The 14,474-nt window shown below is 34.9% G+C and overlaps 1 protein-coding gene and 1 long non-coding RNA gene across 2 annotated transcripts; both read right to left on the reverse strand.

Annotated features, from left to right (window-relative positions):
- Positions 1–2,192: 2,192 nt before the first annotated feature.
- On the reverse strand, positions 2,193–6,387 carry LOC130411375 (interferon-induced protein 44-like). The gene is made up of 8 exons (XM_056735971.1): positions 6,325–6,387; positions 6,168–6,240; positions 5,760–5,793; positions 5,458–5,647; positions 3,741–3,884; positions 3,466–3,634; positions 3,153–3,253; positions 2,193–3,080 (listed from the first exon to the last, which is right to left on the reverse strand). The coding sequence occupies exons 2-8, from the start codon at positions 6,223–6,225 to the stop codon at positions 2,793–2,795; spliced, it is 984 nt and encodes a 327-aa protein (XP_056591949.1). The 5' UTR covers positions 6,226–6,240; positions 6,325–6,387; the 3' UTR covers positions 2,193–2,792.
- Positions 6,388–11,983: 5,596 nt separating this feature from the next.
- Positions 11,984–13,448, reverse strand: LOC130411397 (uncharacterized). The gene is made up of 3 exons (XR_008905068.1): positions 13,353–13,448; positions 12,815–12,916; positions 11,984–12,177 (listed from the first exon to the last, which is right to left on the reverse strand). It is a non-coding gene; the product is annotated as an uncharacterized LOC130411397 (long non-coding RNA).
- Positions 13,449–14,474: the final 1,026 nt, after the last annotated feature.

Below are 14,474 nucleotides of genomic sequence, written 5' to 3' on the forward strand. Positions count from 1 at the left end.
TCGTCAAAAAAGAGAAAATACGATGCAGCAAGGCGAAGTCCAGACAAAAAACGGCAGAAAACCTGAATAAACATCAGCGTGGCTTTTCCACGGAGGGCACTGAAGCAGGAAAAGGGTTTGCTAAGCGACGCAGAAGTTGCCAGCTTTCTGCTGGACCAATAAGTTTGTCTATTTTTCACCATAACGATTAGATTATGAATTAAGCAAATTTTATTTATTTTTCTTTGTAAATAAGACTCGTCACTTGACTTGCAAAGGTTACTCTATGATGTCTCAGACGACGACATCTCTGTCCTGTGTCCGTAGCTTCAGTCTGTTTTTCGCCTGTGAGACGTAGATTGGAATTTCTTACATCGCCAATGGTGGCCTCTGAAACTTACACACAGAACCTTTAAGTCTTATGCCAATGCACATTATATACCCAGATGTAACAAAGCAAATGGTCAGTGAGAAACTTGGTTTGTTTGTTTTCTCGGGACTGAAGAGAGCATCTCAATCTATCTCTAAGCATTATTCCCTGAGAAAGTCACAGGCTTAGAGGATTGCAGGTTATGTCTTAGAGTTAAAAAGTTTTAATATTTACCCATCCCACCGTGACCTTTAAAACAATACCAAACATGATGATCAATACTCCATACTATTAATAAATGATATATACAGAATGAAAATAGCATTTTCCGAGTGATCTGGGCCTGAAGAAATAAAGGGGAGGGGTGTGATAAGAAGAGGTGGTTCAACAACCCCTGAGAACAGGGCAGGATATCATTCCTCAGGATCAAGCAACAAATGTGGTTTTATTGTTTTGTGTCCCAGCATCACAAACAACCTTTTCCAGCTGCCGTACAGCAAGAAACCATTCCATCAATGTTAAAATGTGTGGATGTGTCAATATTATTGGCAATTAATCAATATCACTTTTGTACCTTCAAATTGTGTAGAATTTTTGTTTGACATTTCATCAATCAGCATTACTATGTTCAGTGGTTGCTTTATTGGCTCTTATAAATTTTATACTCGCTCCTCTTTAAGTGCTCACAGTAGTGTTTCTGTGAGAACACGTGTGCATTTAAAAAAAGAATGTGATGTTTCACTCATGCGTTAGTTTCTGCGAACAAAAGAGAGGATAAGTCCCTTCCTTTTATACTACGTGCTGAGGGATGATAGGCTAACCAGTAATTCATTATGATGTGAGGAGTCTTCCTGATAGAATTTGCGCGAAAGCTTACATTTCTGTGTGATTCAAAACTCTCCTTTAGCATAAGTTTATTTTTGCATGCAAACATTTCTCAATATAAATGTAATACCACATTATAGAGTTATTTCAAAGTAAGCACACAATCCAGATGGTAAATGTGAATCAAGCAACGAGATGAGTGCTACTTAACCAAACAACAATAATTGATTGAATTTTTATTTGTATCCGCTATTCAAATATACTTTGAAAGCATACAGCATTTTACCTTTAATACTTAAGGACACAAAAAATCAACTATCTTACTTTTACTCAAGTACAAGATTTTTGAGGAATTTTTGAGTAATAAAAATTGCTGGTAAAATATCAAAATTGCCATGTATTCAGATTATCAGTTACTGATTACTAGAACCTTCTGAATACAACACAAGCTTTGATGTAACATTTGATTTAATTGTGTAGCAAAATATGGTATGAAATTCAACAGATCACAGCAGGACTGAACATTAGGTCAGCATGAGCATTTAAGATCTTTGAATAATGTTTAAAAAGTGTATTACTAAAAGTGTGTATTCGATATAATGGTGCACTTTGGAGGTGTGATTTGTCACTTATTGCATGTTTAATTGTCATGGTTTTTATATATTTAAACGTATCAAGAGGGCCGTTTACTGCCAACATATTTATTTATCTTCAAGATATAATGTATTGTTAATGATTAAACTCTTGAGTTGTTTTCTCCTTTTATTATTAAATGTTTGAGAGTCAAAGTTTAAGTTATGTAAGTCTAAGATTCCTTAAGGTATCATAATATTTTGTCATTAGCAGGGTGTGGATGTATGACCATTTTCATGTCATTTATGTCAACTTTGCACAAAATAAAAACATGTTTCTTTACCTTTTGATACTGATCTTTAATGCACAAAGATTCCTTAACAAATGAAGTCATTGTGATATTTTTTTTTCCCTTTTAAATCTATTTACATTTATTCAGTTCTGTATTTAGATATAAAACAAAAGAAACCATTGCAATAGCCATCTAAGAGTGGTGCTTGGGAAGGTTACAATTTTCAGAATAGTTTTGATAATTTAATATCTTGAGAAAAGATCAATTGTGAATTTAAAACATATGAACAAAGAAAAACAGAAGTTTAAAAGCTTGAACACACTATAAATATGGAAATGCAAGACAAAGGGCACTTGTTACAGAGTTATTACCCTTGATATAATCATGATTTATAGTGTCTATTAATAGAATGCATTCAAAACTCCATATTTTTACTACATAAACAATACTTTTTTTGCTGTTTTACACATTAATAAAGACTTCAACAAACTTGTCTTCATGGATGACTATTTTTAACCCTGCTGACTGGTCATTAAATTCACAAACCAACACACAAATGTGGGACTGGTTTAATTCTGCTAGAAATATTTGATACATTGTGCGGAGATATAAATATGCTGCTGTATTCAACAATTCATTTAATTTCATTTTCACTTTTGTAATAGATTTTGTTTAACTTTGCTGGAACATTTATGCCTCTTTGAGAGACATGTTGTGCATCTTGGTGGCATTTTTTGCGAAAGAAAGTAAGACTCATTCTATCTTTTCACCTCTCGACACTAATAAATGTTGCTCATAAATGGTTATACTGGTAGTGGTGGTAGTCTTAATAACAAGTAAACGCTTGGACCCAGAAACTCTATTCTTTACATCACAACTTAACGAGCGGACCAATTTATCATTTGCTGTTTGTACAATCTGTGTAAACGCCGTCAGAATCAAGACATCATTGTCATTATCTGTGTCAATTTCCTCATGGTAGTTCTTTACAGGAAAGATGTGGTTCATAGGGACACCTAGGACGTTACTGCATTCCTGCATCTTAAACACAAACAAACAAACAGTTTTACAGACATGCATGAAGACTGTGTTTGTATGGAACAGAATAATTACCTTCTCCTTGATCTTCTTGCTGGTGTAGATTTTCCTTAATGTTTTGTTGACCAGCGGACATGCTTCATCCACCCTTGTCATGATGATCACTTGAGGAATATCTGTCAAATTCAAACATACATTTAAATTAGTACTCAGTGTGATACATGTTTGGACTAGACTGATGAGGCATTAAATATTTTGTAAAAGGTTTGATATTTCTTTAAGTAATTTCAGTTCATTTTCCTGTGATTATTTTGGAATAAGATAAAACTTGTAAAGACTAATATTTTCATAGTAAAGGTTATTTATATCCAATTTCAATTTGACTCACCCAGTCCACTGGCACTCTTCCTAATACTCTTCATCTTTTTAATGTGATCCGGATTCATGAAAGATACTTTTTCAGCTGCTATTATGTACACCAGGCAATATGTCTGATCTTGAGGAGCTGGATCACTTCTGTAGGCCGTATCTTCAGCAGAAACAGGAGTTGGATTTAACTGAATTTGAAGGGTAAAAGAGGGAAATCCAAATGAAAGATATGAAATGAGAACAGTTGACATGTTCATTTAAGTATATGTAATGTATAGGAAAACACGTCCCTACTTTGCATCCTTCTGTAAGGAGGCCCCGAAGAGCTTTGACAACGTCCTCTATATGTGCACAATGTGATTCTCCATCCTCTAGTCCCATAAAGTCATTGAAGACGAATGGCAGAACATCTGTATGCTCTTTACCTCTGATATAGTACTGTGATTTGAAAAAGAAATAGCAGATCAAAACTGTGAGACATAATACATATTTGCTGGGTTTGGCTGTGTAGTACCTGAGACCGATCAAACACTCATAACTAATTAAATTTCTAAAATATTACAACAACACCCCTCACCCCACCAGCAAGCTAGTCGCTTGGGGGTCTATCCCCAATCTGCAACTCACACCAAAGGCAGGACAAGATCTCTGGTGACCATAGCAACTCATCAAGATTCACGACCGAATGGAATGTAGGGAGCTGAACTCTCTTTACTCACTTTGGGGACAGACATACAATCCTAAATGCATTTATATGGAAATGTACATATTCATTTATAACATTTCCGTTTATTAATGTTCTTGTTGTTATGTCTGTTTAAACATTAATCCAAAGTATCCATGAATGTGTGTTTAACTACTGGAATTATTAGATTTGTAGTAACTCATTTAACCAAGATGATATTTAGATCATGTTTGGTGTCTATGAGCTACATTTGTATGTCTTTAATGTTGATGTTTGTTGTGTTTTGGGAACTCCTTTCATATTAGTTTTATCAAACTCTTAGAAGTCTTCTTAGTGAACATCCAATCAGCTTTCACATGCAAAACACCGTCTGAGAGACTAAGACAAATAACTTTCCCTCCAAAGTTGCCATCTCCTGATTGGACCAGTCACGATGGTTGGATGTGACATCCTTACAGTTTAAAAGAGACCACGAGAAGAGTCTCTGTGTGTTTGTGTGGGTGGGAGAGGTTATTAGGAGTTTTACTTCAGGTTTGTAGTTGGTGGGGGTTTGTTCTTTCTCTCCTTGCGTTCTGCATCTCCAAAGGATGGACTAGAAGAAGACTTCACCTTTAACCCATAAGTTAGTGCCAGGCTGGGGCCCGCATCTTTCCAGATACAGATCCTCTGCATAAAACTGGTTCTCTATGATCACTTTCAGCCAAGATCCCCTGGAGCCTTAATAAACTGCATCAGCAGGACACTTTCTTTCTTTTGATGGGCAAGACGTGCAAGTATCAAGCTTAGTCTTATTAATGGATGCATAGGGCATCATTAATCCTTTTAACAAAGGTGCTTTACAAGAAGAAACTGATGTTTAGTTCATGCTATTGATATTCTGAATATCATATACTGCCATAATCCATGCTCCGTTCTTCTCTCTGCTTCAACTTCAACTGTCTTCCAATGCTAAACTGTATGTGTGTATGTGTATGTTAGATTAGATTAGTATGTTTCCCTTACAAAGGGTGGTGGAGAATATATAACTTATAATTGTGATCAAAGCTCATGATAATTCTAACATATTTGATGAAGAATAGTGTTTGATCAATATTGTTCCTCATTGAGTTCACTACAGCTGGCTGGGTCACTTAGAGTTTAGCATTTTTGGGAAATTATCTCTCAAAATTGGACAGTGGTTGAATTAAACTTTGTCTTCAAAATGTCATAAAAAGTTTTATGTATATAAACATTGTGTTGTAATTTGTTTTGTATTATAAAGGCCATATTTAGCTTGTAAACCATTAACCAGCTTTAAAGACTAGTACTGTAATTTCATATACTTACTGTTTTTGTTCCAGATGTTTCATCAACAAGGGCATCCCTGGTGATTCTTCCTTGGAATGCACTATTGATTGAATTGATGAAGCTCAACTTTCCTGCTCCGCCTTCGCTAGCTAACAAGATCCTGACATGTTTAATATTGGGATTGCTCAACTGGAACCCTCTCAGCTCTTTCCTCAAATCTTCTCTTTTTCTGTTTTTAGAAGAAGCCATTCTTAAAAAGCAATGCAATACACCGCAGACTACATAGAGTATTTGTGTTCAATCAGGGTTATAAAACAAATAGATTTTTTTTTTTCACTTACCCCCAGGGTGTACTCCTCCATGGTTGATCATATTCTGTTGGTGTATACAGATAGAAAGAGCATGGTTTACATTTCACTATTAATTCATGATTTATACAATCATGTACCACTGAGCTTTCCTGTAGCTCACTGGTAAGAGCATTGCGCTAACAACGCAAGGTTGTGGGTTTGATCCCAAGGGATTGCAAATACCTATGTAAAATGTATAGGATAAAGCAATCTAAGTTGCTTTGGATAAAAGCGTCTGCCAAATGCATAAATGTAAATGTAAACACAATGTTAATATAAAATGTAAAGATAAACTTTTTATGAATTTAAAAAATAATTAAAGGGACTGTTAAAAGGACAAATCATGAGAAGAAAAAATAACAGTGGCCAAGCAAAAAATATGATTAAAACTTAACTTACCTCGTGGGGGCGGGGGATTTATCTCTGGAACTGGCTGGACTGATTCTGCTCCTGCCATTGTCTCTTCTTATATCTAATGATCAACATCACTCAACATATTCATAAATGAAATTGAAGCACTTTAAAATATTTAATAATTTAATAAGAATTTGCTCACCTGGGTTAAGTCTCGGTCTGAGCTGCAGATTTAGCCCCTGATGTTTGTGATTGCTGTTTTGTGAGTGATACAGATCTAGTCTCTAACAAACTCATGCTGTCTTTTATACTCTGCTGTGATACTTTCACTTTCTATAGGCTTCACCAAACTAGGCAAGGCAAGGCAAGTTTATTTATTTAGCACATTTCATACACAAGGGCAATTCAAAGTGCTTTACATAAAATGATTGACAAAAAGAAATAAGACGTATCTTTAAAATGAAAATGATTTAAAATCACAAATACTTCAGATTTTAAGAAACAAATTGATTAAAAATGTGAGTGTATATCTATATATATATATATATATATATATATAAAATGAATAATAGCAAAATAAAAATAAATTGGAAATAAAAGTGCAATTGATGTAAACCAGCGCAGTGCTCAGGTTGTGAATGCACAGCTAAACAAGTGTGTTTTTAATTTTGATTTAATCTGGTGACAGCATGGGTACATCTTTTACTTTTTTCCTCAATAGTCGGATATCTTTCTAGAGAATCTCTGTTGCTAGATTTAATTAGTTTCGGTCCTAACTGATCCAACTCGTACTGTTAAAAACTGTTGATTCGACCATGTTTTCTTGACGTGGGTTCTTGACTCTTTTGTTTCTCTGTCAACTTCTGATATATATTGAGGCAATAAGAATTGAGGTCCATGAGAATCAGCTGCATGTGGTTGTTCTTATCGTGAGATTATGTTTGTTTGTAGAAAAAAATATTGCTCATGAGAGACATGTATTATGAATGTTTCAAATTTTTGTGATACTTCATATTGATTAATGCCGTTGGGAGGGATCAGACTATTATAAGTATACAGGAAAACATTCCTTAAACAAATCAAACACGAGGAAACAGTATAAGAAGCTCAACAATGGTGAAAATTGACAAAATAAAACTTTATGCTCTAATGTATGCTGGGCAGGAATTTAGTACAACACTCGTTCATGACTCCCAACATGCATTGCAATTGATCTGTTTTAATTGGGGCTCGTCACCATTGTTCAGATTTGTCAAATCAGTCATGAAAGAACAGATTGAAGATTTATTTTATAAATGTTTTCATCTTTAGTACAAATTCGCAATAAAAGTATTCTCCACCATCTCTACTTAAAAACTTCTCTTTCTTTATAAATGCACACCTCTAAGAGGTGGTCTAATACTAAGAGTCGAGAGCTCAACTGAAGCAAACACCTTACCTTGACCTATGCCTGTTTAGTGTCTCTTTGCGACATTAGAGTGAACATTTTAATTAAGATTAAAAATGGAAATCTACGTTTGTATTTGAAAGCTATAAGCAAACAGAGGAGCATAACATCACTAATATCAGTAAAAAAAATCTGGGTTATCGTGATTTATCGTGATTAACATGTTACAGTACGAGTTGGATCAGTTAGGACCGAAATTAATTAAATCTAGCAACAGAGATTCTCTAGAAAGATATCCAAGTACTGAGGAAAAAAGTAAAAAATGTTCCCGAGCTGGGGCAGCACCCTTGCATTTTTTGAATTTTTTTTCTGACAGTATGGAATGGGGAAGCAAAAGCCGTTTGAGAGGGAAACAAGATTGAAAATGATTAGTAATAAATATGCCTGTTTAGTGTCTCTTCTCGACAGACTGAACATTTTAAATAATATTTAAAATGGAAATGTTGCTGTACATTTGTAATTGAAAGCTTTAAGCAAACAAAGGAGCATAAAAATCCCTTAATCTTGTTATAGTGTAACTGCTATTTACAGTGAAAAATCCATGTTCTGGCTTTGGGGAGAGAGAGAAGCAAATATTGAGAAAAAAGTGTAAAAGTCCTAACATAGATTCAATAAGGATAGCTGCATGCAGGTGTGTTTGATTTGTTTGATTAGGGTTGAAGTGAAACTCTGGAGGACACCGGCCTAGAGGACTGAGTTTGGGCACCCCTGAGTTAAATACTCTAGTACTATACACACGTGCTTCTTGGAATTTAGAGACGGATACTCAAAGGGTTGTTTATAATTTTGAACGACTTGATGCGATACGGCAAGATCAGACAGGCGGATGACATCAAAGTACCATGAGAGTGCTTCGAACACATCAAAAGTTTGATTTCGAATCGCTCTCGTGGTACTTTGACATCATCCGGCTGTCGGATCTTGCCGCAACTCATCAAGTCGAACAAGCCTTTTAAATCACAATGAGAAGAGGAGCTTAGTGACGCTACACTGCATTATTAATATAAGAGTTGCTCTACTGAATAAATAAATTTAAGTATAAAGTAGACATTACATAAGAAAAAATGGATGAATATACACTTAAATGAACAGAAGGGCTATAGTTTGATGATCCTGACTGCTAGGCAAGGCAAGTTTATTCATATAGCACATTTCATACACAAGGTCAACTCAAAGTGCTTTACATAAATTGATTGAAAAAGAGAAATAAGACGTATCATTAAAATGGAAATGATTTAAGATCACAAATACAACTGTAGATTTTAAGAAACAATAAAACAGCAATACAATTGATAAAAAATGTTAGAGTGTACAGTATATAAAAAGAATAAGAAATTAGCAATAGGAGGGCAGTTGATGTAAACCAGCACAGTGCTCAGGTTGTGAATGCACAACTAAACAAGTGTGTTTTCAATCTGGATTTAAAAGAAGATACTGTTGGTGAACATCTGATGACTTCTGGAAGTAGATCGAAAAATGACTGTAGCTGTACATTTGTAATTGAAAGGTGTAAGCAAACTTAGAAGCATAAGATCACTAATGTCAGTAAAAAAAACAGTTTGAGTTATCGTAATTCATCGTCGTTTATATGTTACAGTACCTGTTGGATCAGTTAGGACCGAAACTGATCAAATCTAGCAACAGAGATTCTCTAGAAAGATATCCAAGTATTGAGGAAAAAAGTAAAAAATGTACCCATCTAGTCTCTCTCCACCGATCACACCCTCACGTGACTTATACAGATGTAATCATTGTGAAACCACCTAAATAAATTCTCTGTAATTGAATTACTAATTTTGAATTACTATTTAGAACTTTATCTAGTAAGTTGTAACTTATAATCGCCCAGCCACCCTGCGGAGAAAGCTCATTTCGGCCGCCTGTATCCGGGATCTTGTCCTTTTGGTCATGACCCACAGCTCATGACCATAGGTAGTAGGAACGTAGAATGACCGTTAAATCGAGAGCTTCGCCTTGCGGCTCAACAAGTAGATATGTTTTGTAAATTAAGTTTTACAGTGTATCGCTGCTAAAAAAAAATGAATGCACGAAACATTAACTTTTACGATGATTTATTAAGTTACGATGGCCATAAACCTACCTTAACATTTAAACAGAAGAGCCAAGAGCCTGCAAAAACTGATCACAATAATTGTGGATTGATAAAGTTTCAAAATGTTTCAACACCAAAAAATGTATAGAAGTGTGCAGCGTTGACGATGTCTTCTGTTTGAGCCCCAGCCAATGCATCAGGTTCTGAGCCCATTATGTCCCTGAAGACCAATGGCAAAGTGACTTTTCCTCATCTGAGGTGGTGTCCTGTGATCTACACATCAAAAAAAGAGAAGCAATCATGGATTTGGGAGTCCAAAGCAACTTATAGTTCATAAAAAGAAAGCTTTACATTTATCAGTAAACCTTAATAAATGGGACATTGAAAAATAGGGTACAATGAAAATTCAAGCTATGATTTAAAATATATTCCACTACCAACTCAAAAACATAAACAAGCGAGGGCAACATTTTACAGGTTATACATTTTATTTTTAAGTTGTTTTTATAAATTACAACTTACTAGATAAAGTTCTAAATAGTAAATTGAAATGGTACAGACAATTTTATTCTGCCTAAACACTGATGTAATAGTCATAGTCCTCATAAACCCTGTCCTTGTAATATTTCCCTTACAATGTTGTGATAACCACTGACTTCATGTAAATCATAACACGGCCTATATTCCAAAAGGCTCATTTATAAAACCCTCAGAGGATTATATCTCTTATTTTTGTTGGATTGAGAGCTTTGAAGTGTGTCGGAGACAAAATAACAGTTTTTTGGAGTTTCTTTCTGCATCATCATTCTGTGCCTATAACGGGGTGCTATTGCCAAGCAAAGAATCATGGGGGTGAGGTACATCATTCTGAAGGGCCCATTGGAGTAGCCAGTTATGAGCACTTTGGTGGGGAACAATTCTTTAATATGGTGGTTTTCACTCCAAAGTGCCCTTTGGAAGGTGATATATGTCGTTTTTAATGCATCAGTGTTAAGTTAAGGTGAAGTAGTTTACTTTTTTAGGACGGCTGTCAAATTGTGATAAAAATAAAGAGTTGCTTTGAGAGGTTTAGTGGTCAAGAAGACACATTCTGTTAGGAGCTATATTGACAAAGCACTGTCAAGAGTATTTATTAAGGTGGTTTCACAATAATAACCAACAAGTCACCTGAGGCTGCGGTGGGATGGAGAGAGAGTAGCTGGATCAGGATAGAACCAAGATAGGGATTTCATCACAGGTTGCCCGAAGTGCACTGTGGAGCAATGTCCAGACGGCTACAAGCTCAGACAATTTATTCATTCAAATAAATGACCGTATAGTGTTGCAAGTAACCAATCAGAATCAAGTTTCCCAGGGAGCAGTAATAATACAGCTGCTATTTTTTTTAATAATGTTTTATTTTACTTTGTGACATTTATGACAGTTTCTTCAGCACAAAAATGGCAACATATGTTTATATTAACTCAAAAATAGTTTAAGCATTTACAGCAGTTCATTACTAGTTATGATTTAACACAAGCTAAAAAAAATAGGCATTTGGCAGACGCTTTTATCCAAAGGGACTTGTGTATAGAACATTTGTATAGACATTTGTGCCAGTTCAGTTTTACCATCTTCACTGATTCTGTGACGGACAATCTTCAACTTGTCAATGAGTTTGTCATCTGTCATGTCGACTGTATTAGCAGGTATGACGTAAACCAGACAGAAAGCCTGGTCAGAGAGACTGGGGTCACTGGTATAATGTTGATCCTCATGAGAGAGTGGCTTTGACTCATCAAACTAAATTTGGAAAATAAAGACAAAACGTGTAAAACTTCAGCTGTGTTGTATGAATACAAATCGGGTCATGATAAAATGTATAATTCCTTTTGTTCATTACTTTATATCCGTCCTTCACATGGCCATATACAGCCTTGATGATGTCCTCTGGTTGTGACCCGGCCACTGTATCAGGTTCTAGGCCCGTTATATCAACAAAGAGTAACAGGATTTTTCCACGGCTGATGAAATATCCTTTATGATATAAACCAAGAACAAAAGCAGATGAATAAGTATTACGTGACTTATAGAATAATCAAACAATACATATTATCAGTACTGTATACAGTATATGTATCCATAAGATTGACATTGCTACCAGTTCACTTCAGATATTGACAAATACATTCAAAAATTAGAAAAGCATTACTATAAGTTTTGAGAATTTGTTCTAGGTGGTTTCTAGGACATGTCTAGGTGGTTTAGAAAAGTTCACATGCATGATTGAACATACTAAGATTTTACATTACATTTGCTTAGTTTTCAAAGTGGCTATATGTAATGCCACAATTAGATGAGAAATACCTACTGTAGTAGTGAAACTTCTACCATCGCCAGAAGATGAACTAGCTGGCGCATCAGAGGTGATCTGTCCTTGAAAGACATTATTGACAGAGTTGATGAAGCTGGACTTTCCTGCTCCTATTGGTCCAGCAACCAGAATCTTGATGTGCTTCACATCTGGATTACTCAGACTGAATTCTTCTAGATGCTTTTTCAGTTCTGATTTCTGACTGTGTCAGGACAAGACACACAAATATTGAGTCTTCTTTAAAGAGTCAGGCATACATGCAGGTTTAGAATGACATGAGATTGACAAAAAATACAGATTTCTTTTCTATTTTTTCTGAAGCACTATATATTAAATACAGTATGGGGTGGGGAGGAGGAAAAAGGCAATGTTTATTTAATAGTGATCATAAGGTAACACTCCAACAGAAAGCACTTTAAATAGATAATATATTTGCTTGAAATATCATTACATCAGTCCTTTAAATCTGCCAATATTTCTATATGCATGGCAACAATGACCCAAGCATTTAAGTTTATTCTTTACTTCCATGTAAAGTTCCTCCATGGTTAATCAAATTCTAGAAGAAGAACAATCATATCAAACATCATTGAATCTGCTAGGTGCTCATAAGAAAGCTAAATGGTCATTATGTATGGCTAGGAAACAGCCCCAGAGTGGTGAGTGCATGTGGTTTTTATGCATAAACCAGGAACCAGATTGCACGAGCACGGACACAGACTTTCATCAAGAGCACCCCGGGGTTCCACTGTTTGGACTATTTGACTGTGTGTTACAATAAATTCCCTTGCGAGCGGGGTTTGTTATACCTGCCGTCTTGTGTCCGTCGTGTCTCTTACCCTGCCACATATGTTACTTATAGATCTTCTCATGCAGGTTATATGTTGGTGCTGCAGGTTCTAAGGGCTTTGACCCTGATCCTCCCATTTCTTTATTTCCTTCTAAATCATACAACGACAGAAATATCTTTTGAATTTATATTTTTAAAAATATATTTTTGCTTAATTAATTTACATTTACATTTATTCATTGAGCAGACGCTTTTATCCAGACTTACATAGGAGAGCATTTAAACATTTTGTCAACATGCTAAACAGTACTGTTAGTTCACAAGGCCATGCTACTAGAAGGATTAAATATGGAGTCAGCAAAGGAGAGTATGAACAACAAGATTTTTTTATTAATATTAATAACATTTTGCCAGATGGCAAGTTTTTCTGCCACTTCAGCAAGTGTGAAAATGTAATAAAAGCATCATTTTCATTTAATTTTTTTTTATTTGCAAACATTTCACAAACCAAATTTAATTTTGTATTTACTTTGCTCCAATTACTTTAAAATAAACTTGAAACCCTGTATAATATACATTTGGCTCACCTGGGATTAGCCTCAAGATTGTCCAAAAAGTAATTTGGGCGTCTGGTGTTTCTGATTTCTTATGTGTGAGAGATGCAGATCTCACCCTGAGGATGTTGAAGGTCTTACTGGACAGCAAACAATGATGTGTTGGGCTTTTATACTGCAGACTCTCCTCTGATACTTTCACTTTCTATAGGCTGCACCAAACTGTGCATCAGCTAATTACTGCAGATAATCCTTCTCCATATTCACCATCTGATTCCTGATAGTAAGCAACTAATTGAGTCAACTTAAAAAATGGTTGATTTGTGAATGTTTATTACATTGAATCTGTAAATAATGTTGAGAAAATATTGAATTGTCAACAAAAAAACGTTATTGTGATGAATGTTTGCTTTAGTTGGGCTCTTGACTCATGTGTTCTAAAGTGTGTTTCTATTGTGACGATGAAAATTGAGATCTACTGAGATCATGTGATCATTGTTAATGACTTTATTTAAATAATTGTTCATGCTTGTGTTGTGGGAGATCGGCAGTGTTATGCTTGTCAAAGAGAATAAACAGAATAAACTTAAATTTAGTTTTTGGCTGTTATCATTGTTGATGTCTAAGTGTGTCAACAAAATTTGGTCATTGTAGTACTTTTGTATTGTACTTTAACATTTATTAAACAGAACATTTAAATCTGTCATGAAATGATTGACCCAAAACTATAGCTTTTACTGGATTATTTTTAATGTTGTATTTTTAGTTGTATTAAAACATCGTTTTTGCGGAGCAATTTGTTCAAAATCTTTTCCTAATGCAAAGCACTACTGATACTACTAATATTTGTGTACATGTTTTTGATTATGAGTAAAAGTTCCCACATTAATAGCACAGTGTTGTCAACTTTAATCTGTGTAATCAATCTGTTGTTATCCATATGCATTTTTAATGTAATATTTACCAAAAACTATTCACTATTGCACTTTATTGCACTATTTATTTATACACTTTTACTTTAGTAAAAAAACTCTATGTAACATAAACAAAAGGGAAGACAGTATTTCCAAGATCTGCCTGCATACAGGAAACAGAAACTGAAAGTGGTTTGGTTGTCTTTGGTCTGAATATTACTCAATTGTTTTGGACAATCAT

This window comes from Triplophysa dalaica, chromosome 2 (assembly GCF_015846415.1).
Source record: "Triplophysa dalaica isolate WHDGS20190420 chromosome 2, ASM1584641v1, whole genome shotgun sequence".
Taxonomy (NCBI): Eukaryota; Metazoa; Chordata; class Actinopteri; order Cypriniformes; family Nemacheilidae; genus Triplophysa; species Triplophysa dalaica.